The sequence below is a fragment of the Littorina saxatilis genome, linkage group LG13 (assembly GCF_037325665.1).
Source record: "Littorina saxatilis isolate snail1 linkage group LG13, US_GU_Lsax_2.0, whole genome shotgun sequence".
Taxonomy (NCBI): Eukaryota; Metazoa; Mollusca; class Gastropoda; order Littorinimorpha; family Littorinidae; genus Littorina; species Littorina saxatilis.
Window position 1 is genome coordinate 20,484,888 of NC_090257.1, and position 22,928 is coordinate 20,507,815.

General features: G+C 41.7%; 2 protein-coding genes and 1 long non-coding RNA gene across 5 annotated transcripts in view; 1 reads left to right on the forward strand and 2 right to left on the reverse strand.

Moving 5' to 3' along the window:
- The window catches only part of LOC138983859 (uncharacterized), a 410,309-nt gene that overhangs the window by 143,606 nt on the left and 243,775 nt on the right, over positions 1 to 22,928 (forward strand). The gene's annotated exons all lie outside the window — the stretch shown is intronic.
- Positions 192 to 22,928, reverse strand: part of LOC138983828 (RNA-binding motif protein, X chromosome-like) — a 23,586-nt gene continuing 849 nt past the window's right edge. The window contains exons 2-11 of one of the 3 annotated variants that reach the window (XM_070357159.1): positions 22,539 to 22,667; positions 21,892 to 21,998; positions 19,202 to 19,497; positions 16,644 to 16,777; positions 15,498 to 15,618; positions 14,751 to 14,873; positions 13,171 to 13,392; positions 12,193 to 12,287; positions 7,310 to 7,360; positions 192 to 1,267 (exon numbers count right to left, since the gene is read on the reverse strand). In XM_070357159.1, coding sequence (XP_070213260.1) covers positions 1,050 to 1,267; positions 7,310 to 7,360; positions 12,193 to 12,287; positions 13,171 to 13,392; positions 14,751 to 14,873; positions 15,498 to 15,618; positions 16,644 to 16,777; positions 19,202 to 19,497; positions 21,892 to 21,998; positions 22,539 to 22,659 — 1,488 coding nt within the window. In that variant the 5' untranslated portion in view covers positions 22,660 to 22,667 and the 3' untranslated portion in view covers positions 192 to 1,049. The remainder of the gene's footprint in view (positions 1,268 to 7,309; positions 7,361 to 12,192; positions 12,288 to 13,170; positions 13,393 to 14,750; positions 14,874 to 15,497; positions 15,619 to 16,643; positions 16,778 to 19,201; positions 19,498 to 21,891; positions 21,999 to 22,538; positions 22,668 to 22,928) is intronic. The other 2 variants (XM_070357160.1, XM_070357161.1) reach the window with 2 other exon arrangements.
- LOC138983830 (uncharacterized) lies at positions 8,362 to 11,730 on the reverse strand. Its single transcript, XM_070357164.1, has 2 exons — positions 11,098 to 11,730; positions 8,362 to 10,266 (listed from the first exon to the last, which is right to left on the reverse strand). Exon 2 carries the CDS (start codon positions 9,891 to 9,893, stop codon positions 9,312 to 9,314), a length of 582 nt encoding a protein of 193 aa, XP_070213265.1. The 5' UTR covers positions 9,894 to 10,266; positions 11,098 to 11,730; the 3' UTR covers positions 8,362 to 9,311.

Genomic DNA, 22,928 nt, shown 5'->3' on the forward strand with positions numbered 1-22,928 from the left:
GTTGATGAACCTTTGTCACATTCAAGGCAGTTTTTCTGCGCTCAGCTGATCTCCTGGGTTCCAATAAGCAGCAGCATTTCTGTCATCCATTTTCACTTTCCAACCGATGATTCAGTTGGCATGCACTCTGCGAGTCAGTCTACACCAGCATCATTACTGCTGCATGTAAAAGCTTCAATATCAAACAAAAGTTTTCTTCTGTGTCTCTTTTTAATGAAACAACTCGCCGATTCAGACAACACTAAATGACACAAATACAGCAATTAAAACAAACTTGGTGACTCCTGGGGTACAATGCTATTAAAACTTTGCAGACCCATTCTAAAATAAAATGATTCTGAACCCACTTTGACAATGAATGATGACTGCATGAACAACACATGTGCACATTTAGTACCATGAAAGATACGCTGTGAACACAATCTAACAATATTCAGGCAATTCTTTTTTCTTTGTCACACTTTTTAGGCAATTCTTATTCCTTGTCAAATCACATTTTTCAGCAGCTCACTTATCAGCAACATTAGCTTGTCTTTTGGTTGCTTAAAAAAAACAACTCAAAAGGTTTTCCTTCGCCATCGTCATCAAACTGTCGTTTGTGTATACAGTCCAATGCAGGGCATCTACCGTCCTCTATTCCTTGAACATACAAATACCTAGTCCAGTCCAAAGCGTTCATTTCACTCAGCGTTTTTTGTCTTTCCACACTTCTCCTCTTCAGACCGCCTCTCCGCATGCACAAGTGAATAGTCTTCATTAACATCTCTTCATTACTAATGAAACTAAAGAATAATCTCTGATTTTGAAAACTCTCGCTACTAAAAAGACACAGATCAAAACTGTACATAAAACTGAAGTCATTCAATAAAACCCAGATACATTTTTACAAGCCTTCTACCTTCGCACATCTGCTGATTTCCATTGCACCATTTTTGGGGTCGCAGACATTTTGATCTGTGCAAGACATAGCTGCCAACCTTTTGGTAGCTGGGAATTCTAGGTCCAGAAACACCGCTGCGTATACATCAAGTTACAATAAGAATATGGCACTAGCGCCTGAAAGAGGGGGGAGGACCTCCACGACTCGGGGGACCATCTGAGCGCGGCCTTTTGGCAGGGGGCGGGCCTCCCCGAGCGGGAGGGGGACCCGAGGGTCTGCGTGTTCCTGTCGTGAATCCATCCCTGTCTCCTCCGCTGCTGCGACGATCCGAGCCGCCGGGTGGGTATGGCCCACGGGACGATGAAAATGGTGGGGGTCCTCTTGAACCTGTGAAAGTGTGGCGTAAAAGTCAATAAATCATTCTTGTAACTAATGTGACAGGTTGTCATCGACCCACTGAACTCTCAGCCTTGAGCAGGCATCCTGCCGTACTCAATCCTTTCCAATGATTTAGCACAATTTGTTTCAAGTTCTCTTGCTGGAGAATGTTCCAGTGGGTTTGTTACGGGTCCACATTTCAATAAAACCATCATGTTCTGTTCAATTCATGGTGTAAATGTGTGTTAGCCTGTTCTCAACAGGAAACTTGAAATAGCTTTGTTTTGTTTTTGGTCCTTTCTTGAGCCAATTTTCCACATGTCTTTGAACAAATTGAAAACGTACATCTTGATATTAATCTAATTCAAACCCATGAAAAGATGTGAAAGCAGTTGTTTTGAAGAGTTTTAAGTAGATAGAACTGAAGACAATTTCCAGGCAGTGTCTTTTAATTTCAGGCTGTAAAGCAAAACGTGAAAGCAGAATCAAACAGCACATACAGATTCTCTTGTTTTCATTTGCCAAAAGATCACCAAGTTTTGTCTTTTGTCCTCTAAAACCTAGAGACATGTTCCTGAGGTTTGCTATAATGAAGGTAAACACTGTAACATTGGTGCTTCAGACAACTTTTGATGGAATTTTTTTCTGAATTATTTGACAACCTTAGGAAGCTGGGTTGCAGGCATTCTGAAAGTCTAAAATAACACCAAAAAAAGAATCGAACAAGCCAACTATTTGACTCGGTTTAAGCCAACTTAAAGACAGCCTGTCATGACAATCAAGAGTCAAACAGATACTAGTAATCTCATTGGGAGTTTTCATGGATAGGATTTTCCCAACAATTTAGTAAATGATTTTTCTCTTTTAATGAAGACTGGCTTTTGCTGGCTTCCAAGAGACAATTCTGCCGAATGAGCTCAGTAGCAAATTAGCGCTGAAATCCTCTTATTCACCGAAAACTTAATGACGATGGGAGCACATAATGCCCTTCTGATCTCTGTGGGAGAGCCTGTTACTGTATACAAGGCATTTTGTCTTCGGCAAACAATACCTTACCTGCAAGTTGCTGTCGCAGAGTTCAAACATCTTTTGAAATATCAAAGCATTCCATCCAAGTGATTTTTCTAGACACCTGATGCATCTTAAAGTTTTCTATGATCCACACTACATATGTGTATTGTTGATACAGATTCTACATCAGTACATGAGGGCTGTTCAAAAGAAAATGAGACCTGAACTTTTCCAATGAATTGATCCGTTGTGCCTTCTGGCCTGAAGAACACTCTTCATTTGTGATTTTCGGTTGTACGAATCATCAGCTCCATTTGTGCCTTCTCGTGGTAAGAATAAGCTCCTGCTAATCCTCTACAGTGATGACAGATCCAGCTTGATTGCAGTGTTGAAGGCAACAATATTGTTACTGTTAGGTGTGAGGCAACAGTTACCAAAATCTAACAGTTTATTTTGCTGCAAAATGCAAGCTGGGTTTTTGTGTACAAGTTCTGGGAGGAAGGTAGTTAAATGTCGCCAGAACTTCCAACTGCTTGCTTCACTTGCAATGCACTGAAGCAGGTTGACAGAAAGATATGCACTGTTCTTTCTTTCTTTTGGCAGTAGTCTGTTCCCTGTGTTGTTTCTGGACGTCCAGTATTTTTCATTGCATGCTGGCTCTTTGTCCAGTACATGCTGGTGTAAGATGAGAAAGATATTTTTTCCTCAATTATTCAGGCAACAACTCTTTCTCATGTAGCAAGGATCGTTGATCCCATTTTGTCATGAGGAACTGCAAAGTGATGTTAATTGTTGTTACTGATGTCCAAGTGATAGTATAGCAATGCTGCAGCTAAAACACTGTTGCCAAGGCCAAAAAAAAATAAATAGGTGTGGTTACGGTAACAAAGCCACAAAAAAATAGGGTAGGAAGGTAGGCAATCACTTTTTTTTTTTAAACTTTTTTTTCTAATGTGTACAAATTAAACCTACTTGACAGGGAAATAAGTGTGCGACTCGGGCGATTTTGCTTTCATTGCGTTTTCTGCACTCGTTTTCTTTTTTCTTTTTTTTTTGACAAATGTAATAAAAAGTTATAGGGTCGGCCCCTAAAAATAGGGTAGGTCGGGTTACCGTAACCACACCTATTTTTTTTTTTAGGCCCAATGTATACGCTCTGAGAGTATATGTGAAGTCTGCATCAGTGTATAGCATCTGAAGGTAACAGTGAATACCAACATAACACTGGCACTGCTTTCTCCTGCCTCAGTCCCAGCTACTCTCACCTCAATATGCAGAACTTGCATCCTCACAGCATTTTCCTATAATGCTTGGCAGTTAAAGCACTTCATCTAATCTTGTGCTAGTCAAAGTGAAGGTGATATCTGTTGACAGCAACTTGTTTTGGTTCACAGATTTCGATTGCAAGGATTGGGCAATTCAATGCCCACTTTTGACATTTAGTTGCCAGAATGATTCCTCAAATGTGCTGTGATTGGAATGTTGTGGTACCAATGGATTTCAAAACACTCTCAATACTGTCTGTAGAAAACTGAAATTTTCAGCTTAAATGTCACGGTGATGTCTTATCTCCAGGTTAGGAGCAGAACATTTTAATTTCAAATATACTTGTAATCTTTAGTACATTTTGATTTCACATTTGCAGCCCTGAAAGTTAAAAACAAAATGGTGTAACCTTTTGCTACACATTCTGAACATTTACTAGCCAGAGAGCAAACCGTACTAACCAAACCAACAATTTGTTTCAGCAATTATTTTACTCGCATTTGGCGAGTTGATCAAAATTTCTACTGGACGGTTACATATTTCTACTCGCCATGGTGAGTAAAATACTCGCCACTTTCAGGCCTGATTTGGAACTCAATTTGGCCACTCTTGTTTAAGTGTTCAATCAAACCACCTTCCATCTCAGAACATGCTTACTAACTTTTGTTAGTTGAACGATTCATGTTAGAAGGTTTGAGGTAGACAATGTCTACTTGAGCTCCGTATGATGATTGAAGACAAAGTAATTACTTCAGCAAAACGATGTGAAATGTGAAAACAAGTAAATCTTATTTCTTTCATAAGCTTAAAATGTTCAAGCTCAACTGAACCATTTAAGCATTGGGAATAACTGTTGGACAACTGCACTTCCAATGTTTCGCCTATCATCCTTGAGGTCACGATTGCAGCATATTTTTCTCAGTGTGTTAGTGTAACATAAGATTTCTACAGGCCAAAAGTTACAAAGTGACCTGTTACTCCTTCAGATTAAACAGTGAGTTAGACAGGCATCCTTTATGCACCACTATTATTCATGCAAATCAGATTTGCCAATGCCATGTTGCTGAGGCGAGGTTTTCTGCTGTGTCCAGACTGACTTGTCTAGTAGAGGTTTTCTGTTGTGTCCAAGTCTGATCTGTCTAGTGAAGGTTTTCTGCTGTGTACAGACTGATCTGTCTAGTAGAGGTTTTCTGTTGTGTTCAGACTGATCTGTCTAGTAGAGGTTTTCTGTTGTGTACAGACTGATCTATCTAGTGGAGGTTTTCTGTTGTGTCCAGTCTGATCCATCTAGTAGAGGTTTTCTGCTGTGTACAGACTGATCTGTCTAGTAGAGGTTTTCTGCTGTGTAAACACTGATGTGTCTAGTAGAGGTTTTCTGCTGTGTACAGACTGATCTGTCTAGTAGAGGTTTTCTGCTGTGTCCAGACTGACTTGTCTAGTAGAGGTTTTATGCTGTGTCCAGACTGACTTGCCTATTAGAGGTTTTCTGCTGTGTCCAGACTGATCTGTCTTGTAGAGGTTTTCTGCTGTGTCCAGACTGATCTGTCTAGTAGAGGTTTTCTGCTGTGTACAGACTGATCTGTCTAGTAGAGGTTTTCTGCTGTGTACAGACTGATCTGTCTAGTAGAGGTTTTCTGCTGTGTCCAGACTGACTTGTCTAGTAGAGGTTTTCTGTTGTGTCCAGACTGATGTGTCTAGTAGAGGTTTTCTGCTGTGTACAGGCTGATCTGTCTAGTAGAGGTTTTTCTGTTGTGTCCAGTCTGATCTGTCCAAGAGAGGTTTTCTGCTGTGTCCAGACTGATGTGTCTAGTAGAGGTTTTCTGCTGTGTACAGACTGATCTGTCTAGGAGAGGTTTTCTGCTGTGTACAGGCTGATCTGTCTGGTATTCTGCTATGTACAGACTGATCTGTCTAATAGAGGTTTTCTGCTATGTACAGACTGATCTGTCTAGGAGGTTTTCTGCTGTGTCCAGACTGATCTGTCTAGGAGAGGTTTTCTGCTGTGTCCAGACTGATCTGTCAAGGAGGTTTTCTGCTGTGTCCAGACTGATGTGTCTAGGAGGTTTTCTGCTGTGTCCAGACTGATGTGTCTGGTAGAGGTTTTTTGCTGTGTACAGACTGATCTGTCTAGTAGAGGTTTTCTGCTGTGTCCAGACTGATGTGTCTGGTAGAAGTGTTCTGCTGTGTACACACTGATGTGTCTAGTAAAGGTTTTCTGATGTGTACAGACTGATCTGTCAAGTAGAGGTTTTCTGCTGTCTCCAGACTGATCTGTCTAGTAGAGGTTTTCTGCTATGTACAGACTGATCTGTCTAGTAGAGGTTTTTACCTGTGTACAGACTGATCTGTCTAGTAGGGTTTTCTGTTGTTTACAGACTGATCTGTCTTGTAGGGTTTTCTGTTGTTTACAGACTGATCTGTCTCGTAGAGGTTTTCTGCTGTGTACACACTGATCTGTCTATTCAAGGTTTTCTGCTGTGTCCATACTGACTTGTGTAGTAGAAGTTTTCTGCTGTTTCCAGACTGACTTGTGTAGTAGAAGTTTTCTGCTGTGTCCAGACTGACTTGTCTAGTATAAGTTTTCTCCTGTGTCCAGACTGATGTGCCTAGTAGAGGTTTTCTGATGTGTATGCAGCCTCAGTTAAAATAGTCAAATTTCAATTGGCAGTGTCTCTGTTTCCTGTTGCTTTCTCCAAGACCTCAGAACAACTCGACAGCACTTGTAAGTCCATGTCAAACTTAAGGATGAGTTTGGCTGATATTGAGGTAGAAGACGATGTTTTCTTTCAATATATCTCCATTTCTTATGTTTTGAGAAATTCAGAAGTTGCGATGTAGGTACAAACTTTGCATTACTAGCAAAGCCTTCTCAATTGAACAGCCCTCATAAGTATACAGCACTTTTAGTACTTTGTTCAACAATCTTACTGTACACTTTTGTATCATAAAACTACAAATCCTGAATCAGGAAATAATGTTAAAGACCAGAACAGTGTTTCGCAAGTGTTAACACCCGCTTCACTCTTAAGATCACTTTGTGTGTCACACAATGGTATTTTCTTTCACTCTTTGGCACAGTTACCTGTCATTTTCGTCTGAGAGAAGGAGTATTTTCTAATGTCGCACCAACAGTGACATATGTTATTACTCCAGGTCCAACATTTTAATGCATTTTTCCATATTCACCTGATCTTGAGGGGGTCAAATGTACAAATGCTTATTTTCTACAAGCAAAGTTTCAAGAGAAACTAAGCCATTGAAGTTCCGTAAAATGATGAAATCTTCTTTTCTCTTTGAATAGTTGCTGAAGAAGACCTGATGACAACCGACCAAACAATGTTCGAGATTTGTTTTGAGCATGAATTATATCGATGCTGAAGCAAGACTTGTAAATGCAATAGTGATGCATACCAGCATGTTATCAGCAATCACCTCCTTGGTTTGGAAATGAACCATTCTGCTGAAAACAATTCTACAATCTTTGTTACGGTACGAGCGTCAGTTTGTCCTCGTTTTGCAGATTTCACGCTTAAACAAGGGTTTCAAGAAGTAGGCCTTGTGTAGCAAGAGCTATGTTTATTTTTATCAGTCACAGAGCTTTGTCAGAGACAAAAGACAAACCAATTCATTGCCTCTGTCTCGCAGAAGATGTGCATCTGTGTAGGAGATCCAGCTTTGTGCAAAGAACGGACAGTGACGACAACAATCAATGCAAACAACCACCGCCCGACGAAAGGTGATACAGACAGACGCAAAAAAAGCAAAACTACGTACCACTCATGCTACTGCTGCCTCCATAGGCTCTGCTGCTGGGTGGCCCAGAGTCTGAAATCATATTATTCAACAAATGATGAGGGTCCACTACTAACACCATTCTTACTGTAGATCAGGCAAACACAACTGTTCGAACACACTGATCTCACATGAAAACAAGAAGAGCAAACGCTCGATCGAGTCACTTTCGCAGTTCTGAATATTATATGAGGCATCAGATGGACAGGAAGAAATTGCTATTCACAACACAATACAGATGTAAATAATTTGATGTAAAGAATAATCCTATAAAGTTTGAATCAAATCCGATGAATAGTTTCAGAGATATGATATTTCAATTTTTTTCCTTCAAGACATACCTGTGACCTTGAAAAAGGTCAAAGGTCACCAAAGCAGACGTCAAAGTGTAGAGGTCACTGGGAGTCACGTTCACATAAAATTTGAGCCCGGTCACTTTTATAGTTTCCGAGAAAAGCCCAACGTTAAGTTGTGTGTTGCCGAACAGAAAAGGCTAGTTATCTCCCTTGTTTTTCTGATAACGTTCGTAAAAGGCTACAGATGTAAATACTTTGATGTAAAGAATAATCCTACAAAGTTTCAATCACATCCGATGAACTTTGTCAAAGATATAAAATGTCTAATTTTTCCTTTGACGCTGACCTGTGACCTTGAAAAAGGTCAAAGGTCAACGAAACCATCGTTAAAGTGTAGAGGTCATTGGAGGTCACGACTAAACAAAATATGAGCCGGATCGCTTTGATAGTTTCCGAGAAAAGTCCAACGTTAAGGTGGTGTCTACGGACGGCCGGCCGGACAGACTAACACTGACCGATTACATAGAGTCACTTTTTCTCAAGTGACTCAATAAAATCATCAATTAGATCACTCACTCAAGTCTTACGATTATGAATTTTTCTTCACACAAAGAAACCACACACGCTCCACACAAGTTCAAGTCACAGAAACGCTCTCTAATCAAGAGAGATGCTCATGAATACTTTGAATTTGTCTTCATGCTGGTAAACCAAGAGACATTGCTAGGTACAGGCAGGCAAAATTTGAAATTTGAAACAGAGGTTTAAAAAGCAGAATTTTAGAAAGAGCAGGTTAAAACAAACAAAACAAAAAAAGAATGAAGTGTCTAGCTTGATTATTTCCTGAGATATGCCCTTAATTCATCCGAGCGACGCGTCCGTAAGCGCGAATTTGTATTTTCGGCCAACTTTCAGGTCATACAGAAATTTCTATGATGTGAATAGAAATGATGAAAAGAGTTTTTGTCAGTCTTTATGACACAGACAGTAAGTAGTTAGGAAAAAGAAAGCAATACAGACAGAAATACATGAGCACTGACACACCAAAAACATGAAAACACACCATTATTAACATTCCAAAACAGCACAACTCTGTATTTTCAAAAGATCATAGCATGCAAGTTTATGAAGTGAACAGTTTGAAAATGAATCTTATAACACTTCATGTTATAACTGTCCACAGGAATTATTTCTGAGTTACAGTTCACATTAACTTTTAAGACACAAACCCTCAAACTTGACCCATCCTTTGATTTGTCACACGGAAAACGACCAAAAATAGAGAGCAATTATTTCAAACGCTGATAACTCGAAAACTACTTGATGGATCCACACCAAATTTGGTAGGCTGATTCTATGTACCAGGACAGAGTCACAAACACACTCAGGTATGCTGAATAAATTGGAATACTAACCTATCATGCTGTTTTTAACATAAAGTGGTGACAATCTTGTAGCGCTGAACGACATCACTTGGCGAATGGCATACACAAGGAATGTGAGTTCATGAAAACATCATTTCTGGCAGCATACAATAATGATAACATCAGAATACATGTGTATATAAGTAAGCAGAAGCATATGTGTTTAAAATATAAACTGTTCCATATTTGGCTATGTTGCATGAGTTTTCAATTTCAGTGCTTGAAGACACAAACGGTAAGTCCTGTTTTTCATCATCTAGTGATCTACGTAAAGTACGCTCTGTGAAAGGCAAAATACAGGCTTGAATAGAATGGTGCATTCTGCAGCACCCATATTCTGCCATTCACAGAGGTCATGGGGAGGTCACAAGCCAACACGAACTTCGCATGTACGGTGGCCTTGTCTGGTCGTGACGGCCACTTGTATGTGTCTTGTTTGACCGAGCACCTCTCCATGAAGTTCACAGCAGCAAGACTGTCCTCAATGACTGCCTCTACTTCCCCAGGATAGAAATCCTCCTCGTATCCCACGAGGATTGTTGTTCCAGGACGGACATCCTTGAACAGAAATGTCTCCTCTAGCTGTTTCATGGCCTCGTCTACCAGCCTCTCCATCCCCCCGTCTCCATCTCCCTGCTGCTCCTCCACATCGACTTCCTCATCGTCCATATCCTCTTCATCCAAGCCCTCCTCCTGCTCATCGTTCTCATCCTCTTCTTCCTCCATCTCCTCCTCCCCATCTACCCCATCAGTCAAAAAGTTCTTGAGATTCCGAGTGAGCACAGGCAGCTTGGCCGTTGCACGCAGAAGTGGTGATACCTCCTTCAGGATGAGTTTGTGGTACATTACTTCAGCCTTCAGCGCATCCTCCTGTGCACACCTACATTCCGGCACATAATGCTGAGGCCAAGGTCTACACAAAGAAAGTCACTGAAACTGAAAGTAAAACCGGCACCTTCACCCTCACGTTGTTTCACTTTGGCAGCCTCTTTCACAGTAGCTTCAAGTTCAGTCCGAAGACTAAGTCCCTCCAAAGGATCCCCATGCACAGTTCTTGGAAAGAAAGACTCCATGTCCTTCCAAGTGGTCTTTGTCTCCACTCGCAACAGTTCCAGTTGCAAAGCTAATCGGTGGGTGAGTGGTCCACGATCAACCTTTGGCGGTGCTCCCTTTCCAGTCTTGGTCAAGGCTTGTTTCATCTTCTGGAAATGTACATCATCTGCAACACACAAGATCCCGTCAAGGATTAATTTTTGTCTTGGTAAATGGACATACAACAGCTGAGCTGCACTACTTGTGTTTCCACTTTTTTTTCCTTCAATCACCTGATTCAAGACAAGTACTACTACTAGTACTTCTTCTTTGACTTTAGTAACTTGAATTTAAAAACAGCTTCATATGCATAGATCAGTAAACTGTAGTTACACTTACTGCTTGTAGAAAATTGATCAAGCGAGATAAAAATGCAAAGAAACCAGAAAAAGACTGACACTGACACTTATCTTAGTATTCTTACTGCATAATAATACATGTGTATTCAAAGAACATTGAAGCTGTTTGAGAATTGATTCGTGTATGCTACTCCATAATATCTCTGTTGTATAGTGCAAGTAGCAATAATGTGAGAAAATGCTACATGCGTTTGTGAATTCCCGGTTTCCAGCTGATAAATCGAAGACTGAAATACGGTGAAAATCGTCAACACTGACTATCGAAGTTCGATGATTTTTGTCACTTCCGGTTTTCGAATTTCATTTTATTTCTCGAGATTTCTTACTAATCATAAACAAAATGATGAAATGAATGCAAAATACGAACAAAACAACCCCAATACTTTTTGATGAAAACGTTTTTATTGAAGCAGTCGGTACCAATAAAATTAATTTTGAACTGAAATGGCAACACTGCCTCGTGCCGAAAGGTTCAATGAGGAGACGCTTACACAAGTTGGAAAATCGGTCAAATTTCTTGATAAAAAAACCGAACTACTCATATTAACTTACAAAGTGATCAACTAGTATGTTAATCTTTCAAAATATATAGTACTTACCAAGGCTGGGTTTGATGCTGAGAAGAAACGAATCCAAATTGCCAGGGCCACCGAGTGGTGGTTTTGCACGGTCCGCCATGACGCTAATCGGCTCTGCGGTATGCATGTGACCCCCGGTACTTGGTTTTGATTGGCTCGCGCAGCGTCAGGGAGCATGTCTCCCTCACGTGACAATTATCGTCGGATTGTTCAAAAAACGAGCTTTCTTGCGCATCTATTTGTTGTGCGATCCGTTCAGTAGTTTTGGAGATATTCAAGTTCAAACTGACGCCAAACTTTACACTTGAATTTCTTTATTTTACGGGCAAAAAGTCTCAGAAAGAATTGTATGTAATGAAAGAGTTACTCCCCGTTAATATGACCCTTGTAATTTGCATACTTTGAATGAGTTCTTGACTCTTACAACCGCAATTTTAGAGACGCGATGCAAAACATGGTGAGGAGACGGAAATGGAGGTAAGCGACAATCGGCGGCGATCGCATGTACAGTCAGCACCTTTCACACGTTTGCACAACTTACAAAGGTAATAAAGAAAGAAACAAATAATACAGACAGATAGATTAAGAACAGATCTTTATTTTGCAATCATTATTTTTTATTTCCATGCATTTTCTCGACCTGAACAAGACAGAGGAACACAGTCTATTTTTAGCTGGCAACGCTCTTTCCAGCCTAGCAGCCCAGAGGCTGCGGGTACATAACATTGCTCTTCCTTTGCAAGAAGGCTTCCCCACATCCAGACAAGCAGACGAACACACAAATAAAGCCTAGATGTTAAAACCAAAGCCCAGTGCCCCTACCCAGGCAAATAAAGCCGGGTGTCCAGGGGGCCGCTTAGGCCCCCTGGCGGGGTCAAGGGGCAGCGCCCTTTGTGGGGGTCAGGGAGCAACGCCCCCCGAAGCTGACGACTTTTTACTAATTCAAATGTGTTTAGTGCCCTCTCCTTGAAGCTGAGAGGGATATAAGTGAAAGATAACAAGGCTTGAGTAAGAAAAAATAATAATCTCAAGTGAATGGGCGGATTTTTTATTTTTTTTTATTTTCGTTTTCGGCGGAAATCCGCCGATCGGCAGAAGAGTACCATGCCTGCCTACCTCTGGACATGTAGGTGTCGCTGCGTGGGGGTCCCCTGCTGTCCAACTCCCGTGAAAATCTCATGCTGCTGGACCCACTTTCGTAGTCTCTGTGACTGAAAAAACACACAGCAAAACTAGTCAAGCTTCTTCAGTAATAAACTGCATGCATGTGATCAAAATGTGAGGAGCAAGAAGCAAAGTTACTGCTACTAGTGTCTGTAGAAAGAGATGACTAAAACAAACAAGAAAAGTTAAGTTATGGAACGTTTAATTATAGACAAAACGAAACATTCACAAGAACTTTGACCTATTGTCTTTAAAGTCGACAAACAAGGTACCTAATTGACATATAACTAGCTACTGTGGCTTATCTCTTAATTGCATGGGTGGGACTGAAAAATGCCATGAATCCTGAAGGCAACAAATGTTGTGTAGCCTGCTATTTTGGACTTAAGTGCACCAAAGCGAGAAAAAAAGGCCATAATTGAATCCGGATTTCCGGCATATACCGAAAGAATCCCACCCATGTAACTGTTGTCCCTTTCAAACTGGACGCAGCCAAATCAACGTTAGCAGTCTCGCTGTACGTCCACAGGTGAGTAACAAAGCTAGACGAGCTAGCAAAGTCAGTGTAAGTCATTGAATCCATTACGAGACAGTTATAACAGCTTTGACTGGAGGACTGACCGTGTGTTTCACACCTTAGTCAAATAAACAAGAGTTTATGCTGTCTGTAAACACTGGTGTGCTATACTCTCATCTTTTCCAACTTGCGACGAGATTCCTTTTTTTTTTAAACTTTTTTTCTTCTTTGCCATGCTTACTCTTATGATCTTCAGTTGGGATTCCCTTAATTTCCTCGACAAAAACATCAGTTTTCTCAAAGCTCTCACTTCAGAAGTAGGCATTTATATTCAAGGTTTCTCACTTTCATCCCATGCGTACTGCCCCTGAAAATGAGGCTTAGCAAGATTGGCGTGACTCCAACACACCCACCTTTCAAACCTGTCAGCGCCACGACTGCTGGTTGGCTCGCGGTAGTCACGTGACGACATGGAGGAGTAGCCATCGCCGCCACGTGGAGCGTAGGAATCCCGAGGCGAGTCGCGCAGGTCACTGCGCGGAGCCAAGTAGTCCCCTCGGCTCGTGCTGCCACGACTGTAGCCCTCCCCTCTGTCGTCTCCACGAGACTGTGGGTAGCTGTCTCTGTACGAGTACCTGTCAGCAAGAAAAGAGGACACCGCTCGTTGGACTCAACCAATAATGCCAACATTAAATTGCTAAATATATAAATTAACAAATTAATAAACAAGTTAAAGCAAGCTTTCACATAGCATAACTACAGGTCTTCCGACGTCTAAAGTTTTTATCACTGAAGGTAAATTTAAATTTTAATGCAAAGTGAACTATTTCTATCATGACCAAAATATGGCACTTACCATCTTCCATTAACTATCCACTACACCAAAACTCAGCAAGTAAGGAAAGTCACTACCATTTTCAATCTTTAGTGTGCAAAATGTTTTGATACAAGTGCAGAATCACTTGTTAAGAACAATTTCCCAGTGCAAAATCAGGTCATGAATTTTTTTTCCCAGGGCAAATCATGTCAAGAATTATTTTCCAGTGCAAAATCTTAAGAATTATTTTCAAGTGCAGAATCAGGTCAAGAACTATTTTCGAGTGCAATATCAGAAGTGAAGAATCATGTTCCTGAAATCCAAAGCAAAGCAACTGTTAGTTCAGTTGAGGTGAAACATTCCCATGCTGCAGATCTCAGCACAAGGTTGCCACAAAACTTGAACACAAGCCAACCCTGCAACAATAAACACCAAAGATGCAAGCACAAGCTGGAACCAAAACAAACATGCAGTATTAGCTGTACCTGGAAAACAAACTGGCCTAACACATCCACCACAAAGGCAGTCACTACACACTTTTTCCCTCCACCAACCCTGTGAAACTTCCCTTACTGCAGGCTTAGCCCTAACAGTGGGGCATACTTCAGACAAACTCACAGCAAACCAAGGGCCTACACCCAACCCCTGGAGGTTAAAGCTTAAAGGCACACTTCTTCCCACGTAGACAGTTCAGCTCACTGTCTCAGACCTGACTAGGCTTTCATGTGGGATAAGACCATCCCCCAACTTGGTCACATACCAAAAATCACAAAGGCCACTAGCGGCATTTTAAGAAATGCACACAAAAACTACCATCTCAACACAGCAAGCAGCCAGGGTGTTGATTTTTGGCATGTCCGAGGGGAGGGATGGTCTTGTCCCACGTAAAAGCCTGAACAGTCCGAGATGGTGAGATGGGGGGGGTATACAGGAGTCGAAATTAGAGACTTTTGTGCCGAATAAAAAAAAAACCAAGAGTACACTTTATCCCGGACCAAAATCTCTAAACTGGACTCCTGCATACCCGCTTTGAACAGCTTACATTTGAAGGAGTGTGCCTTTTAATGAGGCAGACAGCCACCCAAGGAGTGTGCCTTTTAATGAGGCAGACAGCCACCCAAGGAGTGTGCCTTCACCAGACACAGACCCACTCAAAAGGACAGAAAGTTTGCCTACCTGTCAGTCCCACCACGTTCAGGGGAGTACTCTCTCTGGCTGGTTGGGTAATCTCGGGTACTGGGAGCATAATCGCGGGAGCTGGGAGGATAGTCCCTGGAGGCTCTACTGGGACCCATACGACTGCAAAAATAACACAGGGAGCGGGTCTTTCAGTGTGCCTCTACACGTTAGGTGCACCACCAGTGTAAGTGCTCGTTCACACTCGGTGCACTCCAGCTTGAACAAGTGGTGAAGGAAAATACTATTCATTATTTCTAAAGGGTTTTCCATCCTGCAACTGTAGCTCATCACTTGACTACTTACCTGAAGTCGCAAAACTACACTCTTCCTGCAATTTGTTCAGAAAGCAAGCAATTTTCAAAACCAAAAAACAAAACCAAAAATAAAAATAAATTGCACAAACAGCTCACAATCACAGCATGAGCACTACTTTCAAACCGCACAAGCTAAGATTGTAAAAGGAAATGGTAACAACACACAACACAAAGAAACGCAAACGGGGAAAGAGATCATACCATAATCCTACTGATCTCACACGTAGACCTACAAACCCACAGAATCGGACAGAACCCCATCAGCACCAAGCAAATATTATGTAGCTTGTAACACGGTAATATAATTTCTTTTTTGCGCATAACACAAGTCACTTGTTAACTTTAGCTGCAAGTTGCAGCAAGAAACGACCCGGAGGATTATGGTATTGTCCACCAAGAGGGAAAGGTGAGGGTGGTGACCAGTGCTTACCTGTCCAGCAGACCGCTGCCACGACTAGTATCGCGCGGAGGGGAGGAAGCGTACATGTCTCGGGACCGTGACGGGGGACCCCTATCTGTGAAGCCACTGTCGTACCTGTCCTCTCTCCTACCTGCAAACACACAGGGAACATGTTACTCTTGACATATACATCATACTTCTCCTGTACTCATGTACATGGTTTCAGGCGTTTACATGTGTTCAGAGCATCGCACCACTTTGACACATACCTAAACTCCAAAGACTGGCTGACTCCTGTGTACAACAGTGCAAAAACTGCAACCAGGAAAGAATGTAAAAAAAATAGAAAATCAACTATCAAGAAAAAACAATCAATCAATCAATCAATCAATCAATGAGTCTTATATCGCGCATATTCCGTGGGTACAGTTCTAGGCGCTCTGCAGTGATGCCGTGTGAGATGAAATTTTATACGGCCAGTAGATTGCAGCCATTTCGGCGCATATTTACCTTTCACGGCCTATTATTCCAAGTCACACGGGTATAGGTAGACAATTATTAACTGTGCCTAAGCAATTTTGCCAGGAAAGACCCTTTTGTCAATCGTGGGATCTTTAACGTGCACACCCAATGTAGTGTACACGGGGGGAGGTTCAGACACCGAAGAGAGTCTGCACACAAAGTTGACTCTGTGAAATAAATTTCCGCCGAACCTGGGATCGAACTCATGCTGACAGCGGCCAACTGAATACAAATCCAGCGCGCTACCAACAAGCCTGACAGGGTCAAGTAGCAGCACCCTTGTTGGAGTTCAGGGGACACCACCCACCCACCCCCTTCCCCCCAAAATAAATAATTTTGGTGCATGTTTACACCATTTAGAGCCACTTCATGTAAGGCAATGCACAAAATGTAACACCTTTTTAACACCAGCCTTTTTTCTCCCCAAAACTTCCACATTATCAGGAATTCCATAAGGAAGCATCCATCCCTGTGCAACACACTCTCCTCACAGCCCCATACCGACCCTACCATCACAGTGCAGAGGCAGAAAAATAGACAATGAGTCTGATAAATGGACACAAAGCTCAGCTAGCTACTGTTCAACTTACTGTCAAAGCCAGACATGGGTCTGACACATCATCACAAAACTCAGCCAGCTACTGTACAACTTACTGTCAAAGCCAGACATCGGTCTGCCCCGGCCGGAATCAAAGCCGTTGCGTCCACGCCCCGGTGGCCCCCGTCCCATGAGACTGGACCTGGGGGGAGAGTCGTCCCTGCGCATGGGTGGGGATGAGGAGCGACCACTGCACACAGACACATCAACACTATAGAACCTGGTACTGCTACATACACTCTCAACTTTAGTGTAACTGGGCGCATGACAATGGCGCTATTTTACTAGCTGCTAAACAATGCTCTCTGTTTGCTTTAAGCATGTTGGAAATCGGCTCAATGAATGAAAAATAATATTTGTTTGAGAATACAGTGATAGTCATCAACAAGTCTTCCTATGAACAACAACGAAAACAGAGAGACAAAATTGCAATGAATACACCACAATGACATTGACATGGCTGCAACCTGGAAAATTCCAAAAACCGGCAAAAGTTGGGGTCCAGCTTTTTTAGTATTTAAAATGCCCCAAAAACTCTCCTGGAACAAAAACATCGGCAGCCGATGAAACCAAAAACCATGCATTGATGTGAATGTCAGAATCAGTACAGCTAAATTACAGGGACCACACTTGAAGACTGTTTAAAAACACATAAACCTGATTCAAGGTTCAGCGGACCTGACTTTTCCCCAGTGTTTTTAGAGGATCATCCCCCCTCCCCCCCCCCCCCCCCCCAAATGGCGTAAAAATCACAGAATCTATTCTCTATTTGAAAATTCCTGGTAGCAACTTTTATATATGAGTTGTTCTTTGCTAATGGTGACTGCGGTGGGTGACATCAAGTAAAATCAATTTTTTAAATTACGGGGAATGATGGTGACAAAATAAGATAATTACTGCATTCTACTGATGTAGCAGTATCAACAAAATCACCATGAAGGAAAATAATATGACAGAAGTAGCACTTATTCCTGCTTGTTTTCGTTTTTTGTTCACAAAATGGCGGCCAAAACGGGGAATGACAGACCCCTGCCATGTTCACAACACATTTCAAACCGACAGCTGCTCTAGAAAGGATAACTGTTATCATTCAACGATAACTTATACTTGGATTAAACTGCCCAAAATCTTATTTGGACAACTGACCCTCTCCTGCTCGCGTGCTGCGTCCGATAAAAAACTGGTAACCTTCGAACGCGCGTCGTCACAAATCCGATCCACTGAAGAAAGACAATTTGCCGGCCTGAGCGCCAGGAAGGCAAACACACATTTTTATTTTCAAATCATGGCATCATTATCGATAGATGAAGATATTTGGTCGCGTGAATATACATCCGTGTACCTCGCAACGGTGACTTTCGTATCTGCCGTCACAAACGTTCGCCAGGTTACCCCGATTTTCATTTCTTCGCTCGCGCAGTTGAGCATGGATTGTTCTCGTGCGGCCTCAGTCCGGAAGACGGCAGGGTAAACACACAAATAGTGATGATGTCCCGAGTTTTGTGTACTACATAGAAAAGTTTGTGTACGGCAAAATTGATGACGTGTCACAGAAGCGAGGTAACTCCGTTCGCAGGTTACTTTCGCGCGAAATGTCTCTGTGCCACCGGTTTCGTCCTGAAAATCAACCGTATCGCATTGATTTTGCGAAAACTGAAAGTTCAGGTAAGTTGCACAAGTTTCCTTAATGCTTACTTCGTAAAATTATTGATGTTAAAGTTGATAGTATAGTTATTTTAGAGCACAGGACTTAAAAATTATCGGGAGCTATGCAGCGACCGGCCATTCTCGAATGGTTTCATTCGTACGCAGGTGACCACAGATAATAGTTCTGCGAAGTTTAGGTGGCACTCTTCGCTGTTTTTTGGCAATAAAGTTGCAGAACTGTTTGTGTTGGTATTGTCTCCTTTATAACATTCATTTGTAGCATAATTTGATTGATTGCACCAGTACAGCGTAATACATGCACAAGTATTGGCAATTTGGTGTCGCGTGATTTGCAGGTTACCTCTTTCTGTTTTGATACATTTGAGCAGTAGTTTGCATTTGATTCTAATAATCTGTAGGTATTCCAAGTTACACCCTTTTAAACAATAACTGACCAAAATATCCCTGCCCTGCTGTAAGCAGTTGTGTTGCCACAAAAAGATCAAACTACAAGGTAACCTGCAAACGGTGTCACAAAATTACTGAACCTAACAACACTAAACTGTACATCAAAAATTCTTCAATACATGACAAACTAACAGCAAACACTCTGTTTTCATGGAGTTTACTCAAATTGTTTCACAGAATTAGTTTATAGATATGCTGTGTAAATTTGGTGTCACAAAGTACTGCAGGTTACTCCATTGTGACCCCCACCAGTCAGTCTGCTTTTTTGTCGGAACCATAAAAGTTCCTGACATTTTCTTTTTAGACTCAAATAATACAAGGGCTCCACTTGACAGGAATAGTATTTTCCAGGTTGTAGCTGCATTTTGAACATTTCAGTAAGTTTCCACTGTTTTGTCACCAATAGCAAAGAACAACTCATATATATACCCACAAGAACATCAGACTTAGAAAAAAAAGCACACAAAAATGAAAGCTACAAACAGCCTGCACAACTCACTCAAATCTGGACATCGGTCCGCCACCTCTTCCTCCTCCGCGGCTAAAGCTGCCTCCTCGCCCACCATACCCCGAACCCCCTCTGGGTGGTCCATCTCTGGGAGGGAACCCTCCTCTCCCTCCCCGCGACGGTGGACCTCCTCGGCCTCCCCTCGGTGGACCTCCACGAGAGGGTCTGCCACGGAAACCGCCGTCTCTGAAACCGCCGCCATCCCTGCTGAAGCGACTGGAGGAGTCCTGGCTCATGATGCCGCCCCGCACTGCGTCCTCCACGTGGAGCTTCTTGCCGTGGATTTCCTAAACACACAGGGTAAAGAACAAGTCTATCAACACAGTAAACACAAATTGTTTGCCTGTTAGCGTTATCGTATCGAGAAAGGAACTGAAAAATCTTACACTTACAGCCCTTACCGTCTGATCCACTTGTGGCTTCTGATTTTTACCCTTGTGAGTAGTGTAGGGGAATCTGAATACAGGGGAACCCCCTTTTAAGACCTACAAAAATCTTGGATAATCGGGTCCTAAAAAGGTTATAAACAGCAAGACTAAAAAAGTAAGACCCTGCAAGGAGGGCAGTCTTACATTTGGGGGTGGTCTTAAAAGGCAGGGTACCACTGTAAGCAGAAATAGTTTGTAAGCGTTACGGTAGCCAGAAGGGACTGAAAGATCTTACAGCCTTTCCTGCCTACTCTACATGTGGAGTTTGATTTGTCTTTCTTTCTTTATTTGGTGTTTAACGTCGTTTTCAACCACTAAGGTTATATCGCGACGGGGAAAGGGGGGGGAGATGGGATAGAGCCACTTGTTAATTGTTTCTTGTTCACAAAAGCACTAATCAAAAAATTGCTCCAGGGGCTTGCAACATAGTACAATATATGACCTTACTGGGAGAATGCAAGTTACCAGTACAAAGGACTTAACATTTCTTACATACTGCTTGACTAAAATCTTTACAAACATTGACTATATTCTATACAAGAAACACTTAACAAGGGTAAAAGGAGAAACAGAATCCGTTAGTCGCCTCTTAAGACATGCTGGGGAGCATCAGGTAAATTCTTCCCCCTAAACCGCGGGGGGGAGTTTGATTTGTTATCCTTGCCAGAAGTGTAGGGGATCTAAATACAGTGGAACCCCTCTTTTAAGACCAACAAAACATTTGTGACGGCTAGCTAGCATTAAGGCTGCAGAAAGAGATACAAGCTTTTACAAAGTGAATTTTTGTGCAATTTTAAAGAGTAATAAGGTCAGAAATAACCAACAAAGAGCTTAATGTGCTAACTTCTCAGAACAACTGAATATAAAGAATCAATGACAAGAGTAATTCATAGCGGTAGTTCTCTCTGATAGACATTTTCAACAAGAAGAGCAAACGCTCGATCGAGTCACTTTCGCAGTTCTGAATATTATATGAGGCATCAGATGGACAGGAAGAAATTGCTATTCACAACACAATGAGTCACGTTCACATAAAATTTGAGCCCGGTCACTTTTATAGTTTCCGAGAAAAGCCCAACGTTAAGTTGTGTGTTGCCGAACAGAAAAGGCTAGTTATCTCCCTTGTTTTTCTGATAACGTTCGTAAAAGGCTACAGATGTAAATACTTTGATGTAAAGAATAATCCTACAAAGTTTCAATCACATCCGATGAACTTTGTCAAAGATATAAAATGTCTAATTTTTCCTTTGACGCTGACCTGTGACCTTGAAAAAGGTCAAGGTCAACGAAACCATCGTTAAAGTGTAGAGGTCATTGGAGGTCACGACTAAACAAAATATGAGCCCGATCGCTTTGATAGTTTCCGAGAAAAGTCCAACGTTAAGGTGGTGTCTACGGCCGGCCGGCCGGACAGACTAACACTGACCGATTACATAGTCACTTTTTCTCAAGTGACTCAAAAATGTTAGTTATTTTTGTATTGCCATTTTGTGCCAACAAACCCTATTAACTGAAAGCAGGACATATGGTACTGGCTTGACACACTGAAAGCAGGAAAAATGATACTGGCAATTGAAATAAATAAATTATGTGGTATAAAGCTTTATCTAAAGACAAGCGTTACAAAGTTTTCACGAAGATAGAACTTCAACTTCAAGGAACATATCCAAGAAGCAGGTCTGCATAACTTATTGGTGAAGCTTTGTTTGCAAGAAACTGCGACAAGATCTTACCTGTTAAATGTAAACTTTCATGTTGTATATGAACTCATAAGTGGCAATTAATACCATTAACTCAAGTCACAGTTTTAATTTTACAATTTTAGCCTGCCTCTTTTTCATACTGGTTTCTGTGTACATTGAAAGGCCATCTTTCTCAAAATACTCAAGTTGATTCTCCACTACTAAAGCAACCTCTGAAAGCACTCTTTCTTTATTTCTTTGGCTGTCTATACCAAAGCTACAAACATTTGCTGTTACATCGCCTGTTTCTGCTCGGTTCTCTAGTACATGGAGTCATCAACTTGTTCAAATAAAAGCACCCTTCATTTCTTTGGCGGTCTATGCCACAGGTACAGGCATTTGCTGTTCAGTCACCCGTTTCTGCTCAGTTCTCTAGTTCATGGAGTCATCATCACTTTCTCATTTGAGATAGCAGTGCGGTTCCGCCTGCTTCTGAAGTTTCATACTCTGGCGCGTCGGAGTCAAACTCAAAACTAGTAAAGATTCAGCTGCCCCGCAGACGCAGTCTTACCTTAGCGTCCATATGTTTGACTGCCTCCTCAGCGTCTATTGGGTTCTCGTAGGTGACAAAACCAAAGCCACGGGACACCTGGCGCATCTTGTCCCGAATCACCATGGCTACAACAGAAGCATGAGTTGCATTCAATATCACTCAGGTTGCTCAATGTTGTCAGTGGTCTCCTTTTTCCATCACATTCACATGTTGTCAAACAGAACAGTGTTCTTCCTGGAAACATCATTTTTCCTAGGTAGTTCATTTCTTTGCTGATCTCATTTCATCACAGCTCATTAACTGGAATCATTTTAATTTATAGACAATGATCAGGCTTTCAAGCTCTTGCACCTACACCATATAATTTCAAACATAACGTCTGGTTGAAAAAGCTCTTAAAATAAAATTCAACATGAACATTTTTCTTTACTTCTAGTTCTACACACTCAACTTCAGGACTCTTTTTTTTTGCGTAGTGAATCACAGCTGACTGTCATACTCATACTCTCTGTCTCATCTTATGGAATCATACCAGAAGCATATATTCCATTTTGCCCAGTCGTCAGGACTTTGTGAATGCATTTGAAACTACTTCAGATAAAACTGATTCGACTGAATCATGTAATATTCACAAACTTCACAACTCCAGACCCCTTAAGCCTTACCCTCTGTGATTCTTCCAAACTTTGAGAATTCGCGCTCCAAGGTTTTCTCATCGATGTCTTCAGCAAGTCCGCCCACGAAGAGCTTGCCTGGTCTGTCTTTCTCCAACATTCTGTGTGACATTTCCTTCTCTGCAGACAGTCAAGTTAAACAGCTTTAACTTTCAGTGTGACATGGCCCAAAGTTGTTGACTGTACGTTCGCAACGAGTTTCAGCTTCCAGGCGACTAAAAACAGGACTGCTTCCTTGTCATGATCTCCGTCAATGATGTATACCACACTGTTGCATCAGTATTTTTCAAACTAAATTTCCAAGTCAAGCTCTAGTACTAAATTGAGTAGTAGATCCTTCTTCATTTCCAATGACAAAAGACACAGTTCTTCATCCTGGCA

Excerpts from the sequence above, each read along its gene's own strand:
- LOC138983830 (XM_070357164.1), bottom strand. The coding sequence starts at position 9,893 with ATGTACCACAAACTCATCCTGAAGGAGGTATCACCACTTCTGCGTGCA.